This window comes from Anabrus simplex, chromosome 1, assembly GCF_040414725.1.
Source record: "Anabrus simplex isolate iqAnaSimp1 chromosome 1, ASM4041472v1, whole genome shotgun sequence".
Lineage (NCBI taxonomy): Eukaryota > Metazoa > Arthropoda > Insecta > Orthoptera > Tettigoniidae > Anabrus > Anabrus simplex.
The window spans coordinates 663527313-663546690 of NC_090265.1; the positions used below are offsets into that span (position 1 = coordinate 663527313).

General features: G+C 39.8%; 1 protein-coding gene across 1 annotated transcript in view; it reads left to right on the forward strand.

The window, feature by feature from the left end:
• The window catches only part of LOC136885577 (FIGNL1-interacting regulator of recombination and mitosis), a 127075-nt gene that overhangs the window by 18858 nt on the left and 88839 nt on the right, over positions 1-19378 (forward strand). Inside the window, exon 3 of the mRNA XM_067158269.2 lies at positions 10545-10631. Within this exon, the coding sequence (XP_067014370.2) occupies positions 10545-10631 (87 nt within the window). The remainder of the gene's footprint in view (positions 1-10544; positions 10632-19378) is intronic.

Below are 19378 nucleotides of genomic sequence, written 5' to 3' on the forward strand. Positions count from 1 at the left end.
CGACAAGGTGAAAATAAAATAAAATACTGGCTGACGAATCGAAACCGCATTCGCAACTCAAGTCTCATTCTAAAACGCTGAGTGTCAATATGCACACCATCAAACGAAAACGGACGTTAAAACGAGAAACAATGAAGTTCGTAAAAATAAATTAACATCTCACAGTCATACAGCTTAACACGCACGAAGAAACACAGTAAAAATATTTAATCTAGATCGGGTCGGTGTCCCACACTTGGACAGCCCTCGTTTATCAACAACAGTCCCGTTATCTCAATGAGAGCTTCGCATAGACCCTCTACCATAAATCATATCATACTGTAACTGCTACCTTTCTCCAGGCCACTTCACAAAAGAAACAAAAAAAAAATCTAAACTGAGACTTGAGTGTGTACAGCTACCATCCCAGACCTATCGTCGGGCTCACTTGAAATCTGTACACCCTAAACCTAATCAGTATATACATGATGCCTTCCAAGTCCTATCGTCGGGCGTGACCTAGGACGTCTCATCCTCAATGACTCCAAGAATAAACACGTGACGTCCTAAATCTATCGTTGGGCGTCAAAGTGGGTCGTACTACGTCTCCCTTAACATATCAGGCGAACCGCAATTTCCAACAAACCTCCAACAGTAACACTGAATCTGGTCAGACAAAAAATACGCACGACGGAACTACGTCTCTTATCAAAAGAATGCAAGTCGAAACACGGTAAGTGCCTACCTCTCGAAAAAAATACAACAAGTGTCCACTTCATCATAATATGTGAACTCAAAAATAAATAGACGTGACGAACGATTCTCCACCTCGAACACAATCTCAGCCTGTGCACTGAAGTGTCAGGGCTGCCAATGAAAATTCCCAACACACGTTTCCCTTTTAGTGGATGCCTTCAAAATAATAATCATCACCATCACATTCGAAATTCTCAGATCGCCTATCATCAATTCCAACCATCTTATCCATGACCTCTCCAATGAACAAAATTAAATATAACCCAACCGTGTGTCCAAAGTGCTCTTTAATCCTGGAGGCCGTACCTTATCTTAACAAAAATCACTGGATGTTTACTACCCAGACCTTTACATTTTACTAGAGTCGTTTTCACTTGGAATCATTCTATAAATTTACAATGCTTCACATCATAGTCATCTCAAATTCGGATTGATTGCGGAAAACAATACAGCCTGCCTCACACAGCCTGTTCCTAAATACTTCCTCTACCAAAAATGTCTCAACACTCTTTCTCATCGCTTGATTCCAGCGGTAACGCTTCTCTCTCATCTTCACGTACATATAAATTCATCGCTTTCAATCCCTTTTCCTTCAAGACCCCTTTTCATACTTCGATCCCCTGGTGAAAACGACAACCATTTTTAAGCACATCTCTGACTTTACTATAATTACGACTTTCGAACCTCAAAAATCCAAGAGCACACATCGACCTTTCGCAATTCAAGTATACACGATGTCTCAAAATTTTCTTCCCATTAACGACTGTGACTCTAACAAATTTTCTTGACATTATCTAAATATGCCTACGATCCTTGTAAAAATAACTGGTTAAATGAAATTTGACATAGAAGAATTTCCTTATCCCGCGGTAGACATTATTATTATTATTATTATTATTATTATTATTATTATTATTATTATTATTATTATTATTATTATTATTATTATTAACCAGCATTTCTGAATGCAACTGACACCTGAGATTACAATATTCGCCACGACAAATTTACACTTATAACGTTCACAAATCCGTACTTTGAATGATATCTCATCTCGACACAAAATTTTAAGCGTCGCATTTTACCGTTCTAGACATGAAATTTACACACTGAAAATTTCACACGCTGACCAAAATTTACAACGCCTTTCGCCTGATAATTACGAATATCACCCGACAATCATCTGGAAATTTTGTTTAGGACAGACAGTAACTAAATAACTAACTACAACATAATATAAAATAGACAGACCTGCACAATGGTGACATTCTCAGCATTCTGATTGCATCATCCCAGCAACCTCGTACTTAGCCACTCATTTTCACAAATGACATTTTCATTTTCAAAATTTCACTCATCCAAACACTACCCTTCACACACACACGAGATTAAAATTACCATAAATAATGCATTTTCTTTGTAACTTGCACCACGAACTTCCCTCGTTCTGCAGTCGGCTATAACTGTCTGATGCGTCTCCCAGAGTGGTTTCTCTCCCCGTTGTTTCAACAAGAACAGGTGTTCGGCCGATAAGGGAGTCGAACTATTTTGAATCGCTTCCCCCAGACCTTCTTCACTTACAAGAGTACAGGAAATGATAAAAATAAAATCTGCTGTGTATTTTTCAACAGCCTACACCTTCCCAGTTCGTCTGCAAACGTTCACAGCTTCTCCAATTCACTTTTCTTCTTACTAAATATATGGACTTTAGCCACGAACATGTATTTGATTATTGTCGGTCAATCTGGCGCGAAATTCTAATGACGACGGGCACGAGCTCCCGCGGCCTCAAGTTCCAGATCGACACTGCAAAATCTACGGTGGGGGGTTTCTTTTATAATTTCCGGAAGGACGCTATCCCCTCTATGAGGCTCGGTTGTGAAATCTGCCAAATTTGCTTCTAATAGACCAATTTTGATAAGATTTGTCCCAGAACTCCGGACAGACTTGCACTTATGTTCCATGTTAATTTTATAATTTTTCTGCACTCACAACAGGAGAAATAAATTGTTTCTGCCCGTGCGTTTCGCGCGTTTTTCTTCTGCCCACGACCTTGGCACGTGTAACTAGCTCGCTGTTCTCACGCTAACACACACTTGGGCTTAACTGCATCTAAATTGTCCCTGGTGTCACTACCTCCACAGAGGGTATATGAATAATTTTGCTTATTTATTTCTTCCTTTACTATCTTGTCAAAATCCCTCGTTGTGCAGAATTCATTAATTTAGAAAATTGTCGGGCACTCGAGTTCCACCGAGGTGTCCCGGCAATCCACGAGCTCGCCTTGCGGGAACCTTCCCACGCAACATCGGGCTCTTGGGAGCGCAAAATGGCTGCCCTCAAACATACAGTAGTTTCTGAATACCAAATAAATATTTGGGAAAAATAAAAATTTTTCTCACCGTAGAATTATGGGTTCAGTATGGTGCATGTTACATGTGGATAGGGATATATGGTCTGAATTGTTAATCAATACACTTATCCTGTGTGATAATGCTATAGGGTGTGGCAAAAGCTGTTTAGGACCTATTACAATGCTGGAGGTGTGAAGAGCTCGACAGCACTATCGCTATACTCTCCAAATCTTCCACCTTATGATTTATGATTTAATCCTCAAATTGAAAGCTCCACTGCTTGAGCAACATTTCTGTAGACTTGGAAGATGTTTATTGATCACTGTGGATCAAACAACAATAAACAAATTAAACAAAAGACAACACTAAAGTGTCACGTCATGGGTGTTCAACGAGCGGACATCGTCACCACCTGCAAGTAGGATGGGTAGGCCTGGCAGTTTTCTCTTTGGGCAGTCCTTTACAGTGTGTCTTGTGGTCTGCTCGGCCCCAGTGTTGCACAGGGAGTTGCTCCGCAGCCCCCATCAGTGTAGAGTGGCACAACTCGGACCATGACTCATCCTGAATCTGTCAAGCTGACACTACGTCTTCCAGGGAGGTCAATTCTAGACAGCTTCTACGTGGGATTAGTAACCAGCTTGCTATTCCTCCTCCTATTGTCCTACCACTGTCATTTCCTTTCAGTGTCACTATAGAAATTTGGCCTCAGTCTAGCTGCCATTTCATGTGCCGTCCTCCTGGATTTGAGTTGCATGGCTGGAAGGCTTTGCAGGTCAGTATGGAGGGGTACACCCTCATTGTCCAGCACCTTTTGTCATTGGTGCACAAATGCTGCTTGCTGCTCGGCAGTCATATACTAAAAAGGACCAGGAGCTAGGGGAGGGGAGTGAACTTCAAAGTTCCACTGATTTCTCATGGAAGAATTAAGATGTATGTCAACCTTTCCAGTATTGGAAGATTTTACCAATGCAGTATGATGCAAGATTTGTGATGAATGATGCTTCTGATGGTGTCTGTCACCTTCTTCATCATTGGCAGCAAGCAGTTGACTATCTCAGTGATTATGTTAAAGTTTCCAAATGTGTTAATGTGTGTTTCACTATTTTAGGGAGTGAAGCTGATTCCTGCCCGTGGTGCCCCTGCTAAGGTAGTTGGAATTAAATTTCCATTACTGAACTGAACATCAGCACTTGGCGGTCAGACTTTCTCTCGAGATCTCCTGACCAATGGTACACAAACAGGATGACAGCTCACAGAAGCTCTTTTCAGAGCCAGTCAACCAAACCCTTGGGTCCTGTATTAAGAGTCCTTCAAATGAACATAGGAGGCATGAGTAAATCTAAGGACGACTGTTTGTCCAAACTATCATTAGAAAATAACATTGATTTGATCTGTGTTCAAGAAAGTCATATCTGTGATGAGTCACAAATGCACTCAAGAGGAACGATCCATGGTTACTGATTATTGGGAGTTACTTATCATTAATCGTACGGTTCTGCGACCTATGTTTGCAACTCCATCACAGATGCTCATCTAATCTCTTCACACCATGAGAACAACATTTTTAACATTGTGACTCAGGTTAACAGCTTAACAGTTGTGAACATTTATAAACCTCCAGGCATCCCATGGCCTAATGATGCTCTTCCAAACTTTGTACATCCTGCTGTCTATGTGGGTAATTTTAACAGCCACCACACCAAACGGGGATACAGATCAAATGACCTTTGTGGAGAGAAACTTACTGAATGGTCAGACTTGTCCAATATTCAGCTCATCTTCAACCTTAAGGGAAAAGGCTCCTGTAAATCAGCAAGGTGGAACACAGAAACCAATCCTGACTTATGTTTTGTGTCCACAGATCACCAGGGATACAGTTTACCTGCTATTCGTAGAATGTTCACAAACTTCCCACACAGTCAGCACTGTCCTCTTCTTTTAGAAATAGGCACTCAGATCCCCATTATTAGATCTTCTCTTCCGCGGTGGAATTTTGCCAAAGCTAACTGGAAGAGTTTCTCTGCTGATCTTGATAGCAGCTTAAGATGGATTCCTCCTGTTGTCAACAATTACTGTAGATTTGTTAAAGCAATACTTGCCGCTGTAAAAAGACACGTTCCTAGAGGAGTCAGAAAGGAGTATATACCCGGATGGAATGAAAAACTCTACAGTGATTTTCAAAAGAATGTGAAACGAATGTTGCTGATGAACTCATGAACAATGTAGATGAAGCCAGATGGAACAAGTGGACAGAAACTATGGAGACTATAGATTTCAAACATTCTAGCAGGAAGGCTTGGAGCCTCTTAAAGAAGTTGGGGAGATCACCTCACATTCCACAGCCCAAACCTGCTGTATCACCTGATCAAGTTGTCAAACGGATTGCTGGAATCTCTAAAGGGAAACCCAAGAAAGAACTCAATTGTTTAATAAGAAAAGAACTAACCTTCATGAAAAGACAAAATATTGGTTTATCAAATATTTCTGCCCCTTTCACCGAAGAAGAGCTCCTGTCTGCTCTGAAGATAACAAAGAACCGCAAATCACCTGGTTGTGATGGTATTCACCCTGAATTCCTCAAGCATTGTGGGAAGAACACAAGGAAATGGTTGTCACGGTTTTTCTCAAATATTCTGATTACAGGCAAACTTCCTCCAGAGTTCAAACGAACTAAGATTCTGGCTATTCTGAAACCAGGTAAACCTTCTGAAATGGCTACAATAGAATAAGCCCGCTAATTTTATGATCACTCCCAGCAGAACAAGCCAGTTTTAGACCTAACCTTAGTTGTTAAGACCAAGTTCTTGCGTTAACCCACATTGGAGCAGGTTTTGAAAAGTAACTGAAGAGTGGTGCAATGTTCATAGACATTACGGCCACTTATGATACTGTTTGGAGAGAGGGAGTTGTGTATACATTTTTTAAACTTGTTGGATGCAGAGTAATGTCACAACTCATAAACAACATGCTGTCAGATACAATGCTCCAGGTAGTTATGAATAATAAACATAGTAAACTTAAAAAGCTCAATAATGGTCTCCCTCAAGGATCTGTGCTCTCCATTGCTGTTTAATATGTACATTGCCGATATCCTGGCACTACATCACGCCAATTTGCTTATGGTGATGACCTAGTAATAGTTACCCAGCAATCCAATGTGAACAAGATATAAGGAATTCTAAACAGAGACCTTGACGTTTTAAGTGAGTACTTTGACAAGTGGTGTTTGATACCTAGCACCAGTAAAACAGAAACCTGTCTCTTTTACCTTAATAACAGGCAGGCAAACATTACTTTGAATGTTTCCCTCGACAACTCTCCTCTACCACACAATCCTATCCCCAAGTACCTTGGAGTAACTCTTGATCAGACACTATCCTTCAGGAAACATTTAATGAATACCGCTGCTAAACTGAAGATCAGGAACAATATCATTCAGAAACTTGTAGGTTCTACATGGGAGCCTCAGCATCCATTCTTAGGTCATCAGCATTGGGACTGGTATACTCTACAGCCGAGTATTGTTCTTCTGTTTGGCTGAATAGCCCTTATGTTAAGAATATTGATGTTGTTCTGAATCAGGCGATGCACATTGTCAGCAGCACAGTCAGATCCATTCCTCTTTTTTGGTTGCCAGTCTTGAGCCCCGTAACACCTCCAAGAATACACATACAAAACAACCTAATATGCAAATTCAGGAAGATAACAATGAACCCAAGTCTTCCCATTCATGAAGACATGGTTGTACGGTATGGACATCTGAAATAAAGATCTCCGCCCATTCAGACTGCAAGGGAACTCATCAATAGGAACTTTAATGGTTCTGATGAATGGCAATTGGAATGGACCAAACAGCTCCAGATGAATGGCAGACCCTCTTTTAGTCTTCAGGATCCACCACCTGGTTTTAATCTCTCCAGAAAAACTTGGGTTCTTCTCAACAGAGTCCGTACCAATCATGGTCGATGTGGTTCATTTGTGCATAAGGGGGTATGCGCTCCTCCCCTGAGTGCGAGTGTGGTGAGAAGAAACAGACCATCCGTCATATTGCCATTGAATGTCCAAGGAGGTCATATTCTGGTCAGCATGAGGAGTTTGTGTGTGCTTCTGACGGGGTTGTAACAATGGTTGGACAGTTTAGATTTGAGTTTGTGATCTGTTTTTGAGATTGGTTGATTGTTTGAAGTGTTATATTGTTTGTTATATTTTTTTAATGTTTGTATGTAGAGTTATGTACTAGCCATAAGCTGAATAAATAAATCACTCTCTTAGTTCAATATTAAGAAGTCTAAAAAAATGACTGTTTTGAGATAAGAGCATGTAAACATTTTGATTCTGTCTTGTAATTCAGGAGATGTATTCTGAAAATACTAGACATTGTTCTCAGAGTGTAAACAAACGGGAATTCAAGATATCTTACTACTATAGAATCAGATGGAGCAAGAACTATGTGAAATATCCTTGTTCATATCTGAAAAACCGGACGACTTGGCCGTGCAGTTAAGCGGACAGCTATGAGCTTGCGTCCGGGAGATAGTTGGTTCGAGCCCCACTGTCGGCACCCTGAAGATGGTTTTCCTCGATTTCCCATTTTCACACCAGGCAAATTCTGGGGCTGTACCTTAATTAAGGCCACAGCCGCTTCCTTCCTACTCCTAGGCCTTTCCTATCCCTTCGTCGCCATAAGACCTATTTGTGTCGGTGCAACGTAAAACAAATTGCATATCTGAAAATATCCTTTTAAGATGTCATTGAACTAGGGCAGCAGTGTGCAAGCAGATATTTGTTCACAGCTGACAAATATTATTCGGCTGGGTAGTAAAGAAATAGTACATATTTTTCGAGATATAGGCCCTAATTAATTTAATGAAATACATGAACAAAACAATATTATTGTGTGTCATTATTTTATGCTCGTGAATAATGTGGAACCAAATCATACTATAAGCTATAAAGGAGGGTGAATTTTCTTACCTCATGACTGTATAGTATCAGGCTTATATTTTCTTTTATTGTTACATTTTCTTCATATCTTTTGTTTTGTCCACTCAAAAGTTACAGTAGTTTCTGTTAAGTAGATAATTCTTCTCAGGTTTTCTAATAGGATCTCTTAAATGCTGTTAGATGTATTCATTAATGTACACAGGACAAGTTAAGGTTCCAAGCTATTGCTTCTTTTTTCAGTTATCAGAGAGATAAAATTTTAAATACTGTCTGTGTCAGGCAACTTGTACCATGCTACAACGGGGAGAGACAGGAAGAGAGTAGCAGTATGATGCTGTGCATATGCTCCGCACATGTGCTCTGTTCATAGAAAACATCCAGCTGAAAGTACACCATATTTCCTTCTTCGTTTTAATGTCCCATCTTCTTGCAAAAGGTTGGCGATCTTGAATTTGGATGCAGCAGTGCAAGGCAGGACATCGTGCTCAACCTGTAGGCTACTAGTCCATGAGATTCTTCAGCCACAAAGCTTGTCATCTGTCAGGTGTCCTATGTCCTTCTATCCCTCCTTGTATGACAAGTTGTAGGATTCTGTACTTATCATTCCACATTATCTGCCAAAATATTCCAGCTTCTACTTTATGATAGTCAACATAACTTCAGCCTTCTTTCCCAGTCAATCCAATACATCAGAATTCTAGATTCTGACCATCCATAAAATGCAGAGCATCTGTCTGTAAGTCCATATTTCTAATGTCTCCAGTCTCTGGCAGAGACCCTAGAGATGTATCCATCCTTCCATTGCATGCAGTAATGTTGGAAAGACGTAGGTGTGGACCAAGTGGAACCTAAGGTTCACCTGTAGGCTACGGTTGCTGAGCAGTTTCCTCATACGCATGAAGATGCTCCTTGCCCATCACTTCAGACCCATATTTCTTGCTGCAGTCCTAATGCTGGTTGAGGTAACATCCTAGGTACTAGTCATCCTTAGCGATGGTCTCACTGCCGAGGGTGAGCTGCGCACTGGGCATCTTGCTGCTAACTGATGACCATGAACTCAATTCCTGAGTGAGCATTAACAGTAGGTGTTGATAATGACTAAGTGACTAAGTACCTCTGCGCAGAAAAGTAAACATCGTGAAACACTGCAGAGGGAGGTATCCTCATTAAATGTTGTGAAGGTGCCTTAAAAGATAGGAATTTTCTTCATTGTTCCCAGTTGTTCTTAGCCTATGGCAAGCATGCTTTTGCTTCCCAGCATCTTCAGAAAATATCTTCATTCATTCATTCATTCATTCATTCATTCATTCATTCATTCATTCATTCATTCATTCATTCATTCAATTATTTATTTACCATAAACCTTTACAGTATCTATGGAAGGCCAGGGAAAAAGGACAAACCTCCTACACATAGTGCCACCTGACCTTTGCACTAATCACCTAAATTCTGAACTAAAACAATCATATACAATATTGGCAGGTAAAGTAACAAATTACAATGTATAGATACTTCTCATTTACACATCTTTTCACTCCCTGGTTCATTCTTCCCCATATTCACATACATTTTCTCACCACATGTGCTTCCTAACATAACATTTAATTATACTGTATTTACATTTTTACATTTAATGTTGGCAGGGAGGTCATTACAAAGCCAAGCTGAATGAACAAAGAAATCTAGTTTGTAGGACTCAGTTCGTGCATGGGGGAGGGGGTTATAAGTCACACCCCTTTGCCCCTGCGGATGGAACTGTAGGATAACGAGAGTCGAAGTAATGGTGAAAGATGAATGGCCCCCGTGAGGAACTTGTGTAAGAAGGTGACATCGCTTTGTTTATACAAGGAGGGTATTAATGAGAGGGAAGGCAGGCTTCTGTTCTTGTTAATTAGTTGTTCAGCACGACATTGGATTCCTTCTAATTTTTGAAGGTTAGCTGCAGTAGTAGGGTGCCAGGCAGTTAGACAGTAGGTTAGAATACTGTAGGTCTCATTAGTTTTATTTATTTTGTTTTATGTCACACCGACACAGATAGGTCTTACGGGGACGATGGGAGAGGAAAGACCTAGAAATGGGAAGGAAGCGGCCGTGGCATTAATTAAGGTACAGCCCCAGCATTTGCCTGGTGTGAAAATGGGAAACCACATATCAGGGCTGCCGACAGTGGAGTTCGAATCCACTATCTCCCGAATGCGAGCTCACAGCTGTGAGCCCCTAACCGCTCGACCAACTCGCCCGGTGGTCTCACTAGTGACAGGTAAGCAGTCCGTATGGCATTTGACTTGCACCCACCGAGGCTTCTGTGCATAAAACTGAGCACCTATGCAGCCTTGCATAAACTTCGTGCATTTAGTTCTCATGTTTCTCATTATCCTATACTTTTCTCATAGTTCTCTCAAGATTACTTCCCTATGAGTGTGGACACACACACACACAAAAATTTCATAAGCAGTAGTTTTAGGACATTTATCAGTATGAAAGGTTTTGGAAACAACTTTTTTCTTTCAGGCTCTGGAAGGTATTGATGTTATCGTACAAGATACTGAGGGTATGTCTGAAGATGATGTGGAATTAGCTGTTACAAGTTTAATTCAGGTAAGTGTTTTGAATTATGCTTCAATACATCTCAGTGAAGCTTTCCCAAATATCTAGATTATAGTTTTTAAAAAATTATTTTACTGAATTATATTTCTAGTGTCCCCATATGTCCAACCCCTCATTGATGTCATGGGCGACAATCAACACATTTAGAAATTGGTGGGGGGGTGTCTAATAGTTAATTACAGTGTGGAACTTGTGTGCCGCAGGACCACTACAGTAGCTATGAATGTCTTACAGGAACCCTGGAAACAGCAGCTAACAGGTCTCTGTAGAAGCTGCTCCCTTGTAGTATATGGAGTTAGTTCTCCAAGGCCTAAATCAAGACACGCTTTCAGAAAATCAGCACGGTTAGATGCTATAGAAGGTGGCCCCTCCATTGGGCGCTTTGAGTGCTTACATACTTGAGAATGAAACCTTACAGAATCACATACACAAGTAAACCTAACGGATATGTCAGCTACAACTTTTGGAATGAAAACACGTACATAAATTGGTTTTTGGAATGTACATACAATGTGGTAAGCAGAAAAGTTGCAGAACAGATTTCAAAGAAAAAGGACTGCTATAAGATGATGGCTCTTGGACTGAGGGAAACACAATTAAGTGGATTTGGAGAGCATCAGCTGAGAGGTGGCAAAACACTGTTATTTTCAGGCCAAAAAGAAGATAATGACCATCAAACAGAGTGGGATTGTTGCTGACCAGAGAAGCACAAAATATCCTTCTAAACTGAAACACAGTGTGAGACTGCATCAGTACAGCACGGTTCAAGACAAGAATTAGAAATGTTCACCTTGTATACTCGAAATAATATAAGGTTTGTCAGAAAAAAGCTAATATCACCACCCTATTGTCTTTCTTTTGTTATGGCTCATCATTGCTGCCATCACCATAACAAATTAATTTCAATGTAAGCAGCAATAATGGAGGTTCCCTTAGTCCAGTAAATTATTCATAAAATGTAAAACTTAGCAGTGTCCTTCATATTGTTATATGAAATAAATCACGATATTCATGATCAAGTTAGTTTTCAAGCTCACTGAGGAATTACGGAAATAAAGAACTCTCTCACTTTAATTTTATGCATTTCTGCCTTGATTTTGATATATACTTTAAAAACTGTATTATTATTTACTATCTTCTTTCTTTCTTCAATAAACCGTAAGGGAGGGAGATTTTAAAGCATAATTTCAGCTTGCAGGCTGGTTATATCTCCAAGCTTATCCAGGAATCTCATAGGGGCAAAAGCAAAGCAAAGTCACCTCCGTACAGGCCATGAAGGCCCTTGGAGGAGTGGAAGGTAAAGGCTTCTACCATTGTTAACCTCGGCACGTGATGGGGTAGAGTGGTTAGCTCTACACCCGACCGCCTTTGCCCCCAGGAATTAACCTGGTACTCATTTTTGGTGTAGGCTGAGCGAACCTCAGGCCCATATGCACCTCCTGAAGTGGAAATCACGTTTCTTAAATTTTACGACTTCCTGACGGGGATTTGAACCCACGTCCTTCTGAGCGAACCAAGCACGCCTTTACCGTCTTGGCCAGGCAGCCCCTAACTTATAGGGGCACTAATACTAAATGAGATACTGTGCATTTAAAAAAAAAATGTTCATGCTTCCAAGTGCAATACTTCAGAAGATATTATGGACTTGTTAGTAAGAAAACTGTATTTTGAGAAAAATGCAATTACAACTTTCAGTAATTTTTTTACCAATTGTACAAATAATAATAATAATAATAATAATGGTGTATGGCCTCTGGAGAGACCTGGTGTAGGTCTTTTTCTAGTAGACCTATTAGGCGACCTGCACGTCTGTGAAGATGAGAGCCCTACCTAGGATGATTTCTAATGTTGAATACGCCACACCCAGTCCCCGAGCCATTGGAATTAACCAATTAAGGTTAAAATCCACGACCCGGCCGGGAATCGAACCCGGGACCCTCTGAACCGAAAGCCAGTACACTGACCATTCAGCCAACGAGTCGGACACCAATTGTACAAAGTTTTCATGACATCGAGTGGTGAAGACTCCCAACTGCTGCATAACTTGGTTTGTAGCACAAAAAGTCGAAACATAGAAATGCAATTTTTACACCACAGACACTTTTGTTCAGCTCTGCTGAAAAGTTTCTATTGTCGACTTTGGGTCCCTTTCCGTGCAACGGGTCACATATATCTTGAACAATGTAATTTATTTAATAAGTCTTTGTTGAGTGATTTTCAAGAATTTACTTAACATATATGTCTTGCCTTTATTTTGCTTGAATATTGTTTTCTTCTTTCTTTACTTGGCAGGTTTGATCCAGGCTCAGTCTGATGGTATTTAAAGAAGTTCAAATACTTCAGCCTTATGTCAGTAGATTTAGTGGCATATAAAATAACTCCTGCAGGACAAAATTCTGGTACCGCAGCATCTCCGAAAATCATCAAAAAGTAGTTAGTGGAACGTAAAACCAATAACACTATTATTTCTTTTAAACATACTTTCACCTTGCAAGCTAGTTCTATCTATGTAATAGACAAGAAAAATGTTCCACCGATCAATACATTTATTGTGAATGAATTATTGCACTAGTACCGGTTTCGGCCTATCTTGGACATCATCAGCTAGCACACAAATTTACAGTCATTAGACAAAATTACAAAGATGTTACGTAAGAGCATCCGGATGTCTAATGAAAAATGGAAGTAAAATATATTGCAGTATGTTGCGTTAAAATATATCTCATTAAAAGTGGTGGTGGTTAGAATAAACTAAAACCTATTGATTGAGCATGGACATGAGTACATAAACACATGCTCAATCAATAGGTTTAGTTTATTCTAACCATCACCACTTTTAATCAGAGATATTTTAACGCAACATACTGCAATATATTTTACTTCCATTTTTCATTAGACATCCGGATGCTCTTACGTAACATCTTTGTAAGTTTGTCTAATGACTGTAAATTTGTGTGCTAGCTGATGATGGCCAAGATAGGCCGAAACCGGTACTAGTGCAATAATTCATTCACAATAAATGTATTGATCGGTGGAACATTTTTCTTGTCTATTACATTGAATCCAATCAATACGGAATATGAAACTTATAAACAATAATAAAGCTAGTTCTATCTTCAAGCTTACCCAGGAAACTTATAGAGACACTTATGAGCCAAACTGCATGAACAGAAACTAGGTCAGTTTTCAAGCTCACTGAGGAATTGAGAATAATATTGTTGCTGATTTAACGTCCCACTAACTACTTTTACGGTTTTCATAGATCAAAGTGCCCGAATTTTGTATTGCAGAATTTCTTTTATCTGCTGGTAAATCTACCAACGTGAGGCTGGCGTATTACCACAAGACTGAGTTGAGATCAAACCCACCAACTTGAGCTCAGGAGGCCTGCACTCCACAACCTGAGCTACTCAGCCCTGCAAGAAGAATTAAGAAAAAGAAGACACACACTCTCTTAATGTAATCTTTTACTTTTTTTGCCTTTATTTTGATGTACACATTACTGTAAGTGTTCATAAAAGGAGAGATAGATTTGGATTGTATGATTTATTGTGATTTTCAGAAGTTAAAACGGAAGTTAAAGGATGTAGCATATTGGTCCGAAAATAAGCCACATCATCAAAATTTGAGGGGTCAAAAGGAAAATACCAAAAAGATAGAAAAGAGATTACGGAGAGGCAAACCAACAATTTTTGTTTTATGGGGTTTGCACAATGCTACAGAACTACCATTCAACACATTCTTCACTAATTATAGTATATGATCATAGACTACAGCACTTGACAAGCAAAGCGTTCTTGAAGTAATGAGTATATCGGTATTATTACTGTACATACCGATAGCATGTTTCATTACACTAATCACCATTATCACTAACTTCACTGTTCACTTCATCACTCTCACTGGGTTTTTTTTCACTCTCCTCCCAGACTACGTCATCCTCAGTACCATCCAGAGCATTTGACATACAGCAAATTTTGAACCTACTAATGATAATATTCTGATATTATTTTGCCCCATGAAGCGAGAATTTACTTATACAGAAGGTTGACTGTTAGCTTCTTAATCTTACCAGTATCGTCGCCATAAGACCTATCTGTGTCGGTGCGACGTAAAGCCCCTAGCAAAAAAAAAAAACTTACCAGATGGTGTGAGGACATGGTCTTCATCCAGAAGCCAATCTGGATGGTGTTTCTGGAGGTGGTCCTTGTAAGGCTTGTCACAATGACGTCAAGCAGAAAGTATGATTTGGACTTTGTCTGTTTTACTTTTAAAGGAACTGCCTTGTCCCAGACTTGGTAGAAGAAGTTGGATCTTTGGACACTCTTATTTTGTGCTTCAGTTTAATATTCCCATCACTGGAGACATCACTTCTAAGGCTAAAATTTTCACACATTCAGTTCTCCATCCTTCAAATGTGAGGTTACAGTGCGTGAATGTTCACCGAGCTCGATAGCTGCAGTCGCTTAAGTGCGGCCAGTATCCAGTATTCGGGAGATAGTAGGTTTGAACCCCACTGTCGGCAGCCCTGAAAATGGTTTTCCGTGGTTTTCCATTTTCACACCAGGCAAATGCTGGGGCTGTACCTTAATTAGGGCCACGGCCACTTCCTTCCCACTCCTAGCCCTTTCCTGTCCCATAAGACATCTGTATCGGTGCGACGTAAAACAACTAGCAAAATAAAAAAGTGAGTGAATGTTCTGTTCATTTTCATTGTTACTGTCTTTTGCTTCTCACAGTTGAAAAACCAAAGAACAGGTACAGTTCATTTGAGCTTGATAGCTCAAGAGAAAACCCAAATGTAACGAGAGTAAGTGGTACATGGGAAAGAATAAACTCTGTCTTTCTGAATACAAGTGAGAAGATACTGGGATACTAGCAAAACAAGAGAAAGCCCTTGATATCAGACAATACCTGGGAGAAGAGATATGAGAGCTTAGTTAAATAAATGCAAAGATGAAATGAAAAAGAAGAACAACAACAACAACAACAACTTGATGTAATATCACAGTGAACTGAATCAAGAAATAAAGAAAGCAGCAAGAGCAGATTGAAGGAAACAGGTAAATAGACTAGCAGAGACTGCACAGTAGGCAGCACATAGGGGCCATCCAAAGCAGCTCTACAACATCACAAAGCAAATGTCTCGAAAGAAATTCAATCAACGTAAGCCAGTAAAATCCAAGAAAGGTAAGCTGCTGATGAATTCTGAAGAACAAATGAAAAAATGGAAGGATCATTTCAGTGAAATAGGCCTACTAAACATAGTTGTGTAGAAGGATCAGTATAAGGCTGACTATCAAGAGGTCTCCAGAACTGCAAATAAATATCAACCTGCCAAAGAAGAGCAAGATCATAAATGCACTGAAGAGCTGCAAGTCAGGCAAAGTACCTGGCATAGATAACATTGTGACAGAGGTTCTGGGGGCAGATTATAAGAAGACTGTTGGCATGGTGTGGAACATAGAGCCAATTCCAGAGGATTGGAAGAAGGACATTTTAATAAAACTATTGAAGAAGGAGGTTCTGACATGTGGCAGCAACTGGCATGTAATTACACTCTTTTCTGTGCAGAGTAAAGTTTTTACCAGAATTATCTTGAATCCTGAAGAACCACTGGAGGCCAAAATTCAGGAAGAGCAGGCAGGTTATAGGAATTTCAAGTGGGAACAAATGGAAAATGTGTTTCCAATGTGACTTTATTTCCAAAAATATAAATTGATAGTAATTGCCTTAAATATTAAGAGATAAGACACACCTCTTCTTAAATTTTATTGTTTTGGTGCATAGTTCTATTTGTATAAACTAAAGAACATTGATTTTTAAAAACAGAACCAAGTGGAATGCCAGAATAAAAAGAGGACCTACACAACACTACTCATTCTCTCCTTATTTCTTTAACACTGTATAGCCTCCCACTGTGGATTAGTTGCAGCCTCTGGATCCTAAGCTAGCGGGTTCAAAGCCGGCAGTGGTAGTCAAATTTTTGAAGTGTGGAATAAAGCCCATTCAACACTCTATATCGTATGATGTCAGCATGTTAAACATCTCTGGTAACAAATTTGGTGTTTATCTGATAAAATTTGTTAAAACTTGGGCATAGACGCCCAAGAGAGATTTGGTTTACTCTGCCACCTAGTAAGCGTAGAGTAAAATGAATGTTGAAATTGATTAGCATGCAGCCCGATGGCATCAAATTAAAAGGCTTGCACACAGTAGCTGAGGCCATCGGATTCTTCTTCTTATTCTTCTTCTTCTTCTTCTTTTGAGACCACATTGGATCACTTTAATCAACCCTTTGGTTTTTCGATTTCTTGGTAAGAACTGTCCAAGCCTTGCAGTCCACCCAGTACTTCTTCATTTCTTCTTTTTCTTTTCTAGCCTATTTCAATCCACTGCTGGATGTAGGCCTCTTCCATATGCTTCCATCGTCTTCAGTCTTAAGCCACTTGGAACCAGCGTGTTCCAGCCAACAGCTGTATGTCTTCGAGCCATCTCTTCTGGGGTCTTCCAATGCTTCTCTTGTGTTCCCATGGTCTCCAGTGAATAATCCTAGAGGTCCACCTGTTGTAGTCTTGTCAAGCTACGTGTCCTACCCATTGCCATTTTAATCTTGCTACTCTCTCCAGGATGTGTGTTAAAATTTGTTTTTCTCCTGATGTCCTCTGAATGGATCTTATCCCTCTTATCCCTAAGGCTGATCCCTAGCATCTGTCGCTCCATGGCTCGTTGTGTTCGCTGAAGCTTGCGACCACTTGCTTAGTCAGAGACATCGTTTCTAGACCGTAAGTAGTAATTGGCAGCACACACGTATTATAAACCTTGGTCTTCAGGTTAATTGGAACATCCTTTGTTGATCAGGATGAATCTTAGTTTTCGGAATGCTATTCAACTCATACCTATCCTGTGAGGAATTTCTGCATGTTGGTTGTCTTTTCCAAGTTTTATCTTGTGTCCAAAATAGATGTACTCATCGACAGCTTCTATATATTGGTTTCCGATTTTAAGTGGTTGACTGTCTGGGCTTAGTAGTTTTGTTTTACCAATGTTCATTTCCAAACCAATCTTAGGAGAAGAAGTTTTTAATTCTTGGATCTTGTTTTCTAGGTCTTTCACTTATGAGCACAATGTCATCAGCAAAACACAAGTGGCTCAAATATAACCCATTGATTTTTATTCCTTTATTATCCCAATGAAGAGTTTTGAATATATCTTCCAAGGCAAGGTTAAACAGCTTTGGAGAGATTGTGTCACCTTGGTGAACTCCTTTGCCAATGGGATTTTATGGGGATGAGCAGGGCCCAGATTTTGTTGACCTAAAAATGCTAAAAAATGACCTTAAAATGACCTTAAAATTATCAAATAATGTCCTAAAAATTAACAAAAAATGACCTAATAATCCCAAGTATTTATTGTTTGAAACTAAAGATATGAACAATATTGATAATTGATATTTTTTCTAATTTTTACATAGCAATATGTCAGTTCTTTGTTTTGGAATCTCAGTTTTCCTTAGAAATAAAATGTACCGGTACTAAGATCTTCTGACACCAGGTACTCCGTAAAGAGAAATGATCTGAAAAGGAAAACAACGTTCCTATAAAGATAATTGTAATCGCCGTCGGTTGCAGATTTAACTGTAAAGCTATATACAATGCCATATTATGTAGGTTTTAATATTTACTTCAGACCGTGTTGCAGTAGATAACTGTGACCATCCGTAGATTCTCGAAGGTAAAAGAACGTCGATTGTCGGCCAAAGCGTTCTTCTACATCGAAAAGCTCCTTTCGACGTCCACAGATGCGAGGGGTATGTACTTGAAGTGCGCTAAATCACTTGGTGACAGCTCTTCTTCAATATCCACTACACTGAAATCTTCCCCAGTAAGTACCTAGACGACTGAGCACAAAACCTTGCATCCTGTTTTTTTATCAAGAACAGATTTTAGTTTCCAAGATACTGACTCCCCAACTTCACCACGCACATTTTCCAAAGCTTCCTGCATTGCTCCCACCAAAGCTGTCACTTGTTCGATTGTCACACCTCTCTCCTAAAGTCGTGTAATAGCTGACGGCAGGGAGCTAAAATTTGCCTTAATGTATGCCAACTTACCCTGCACATCGTCAGCTGAAAACATCTCTTGGACGATTTCGATAGCCCTGGCGTCTTGGGCTTCTAGAGAGTTTATGGGCTGCTTCACGCTAGGCGACTGGAATCGGCGACCAGCCGCCCGTGCTTGTGGAACGTTGTTTTAAATGGAGCCCTTCACACTGGGCTACTCATTAGCCGAGCTACAGAATGAATCCCAGCAACCGACCTTGCAGTAGCTCACTCCCGCTACCGGTCGCCAAGACAGATTTCGCAACCCAGGCTGGCGATAGCCGGTGAACCATTGTTTTGCATTAGAGTCTTCACACTAGGCAACTGTGTAGTCCAGCTACTCGTCCTCTTTGCGTTCCATTCAGAACATCATTGAGTGCCATTGTGCATTTCAAGTTCCTTCCCGTTACATATTCTGTTTCAGAATATTATAAACTGTACTAAATAAATATATTATATTCAGTAATTGTACAAATAGAGCAGCGTTCACCTGGAACTTAAACTGTGACGAGTACGCCATAGTAATGACGTTGAGAATAATATGAGAATAACTATGAAATAATGACAGTTTTTCTGCAACTTTAAAGAAAGAACATCTCAAGAAATAAAAGAGCTTTGTAATTTAAGTATTACAAAT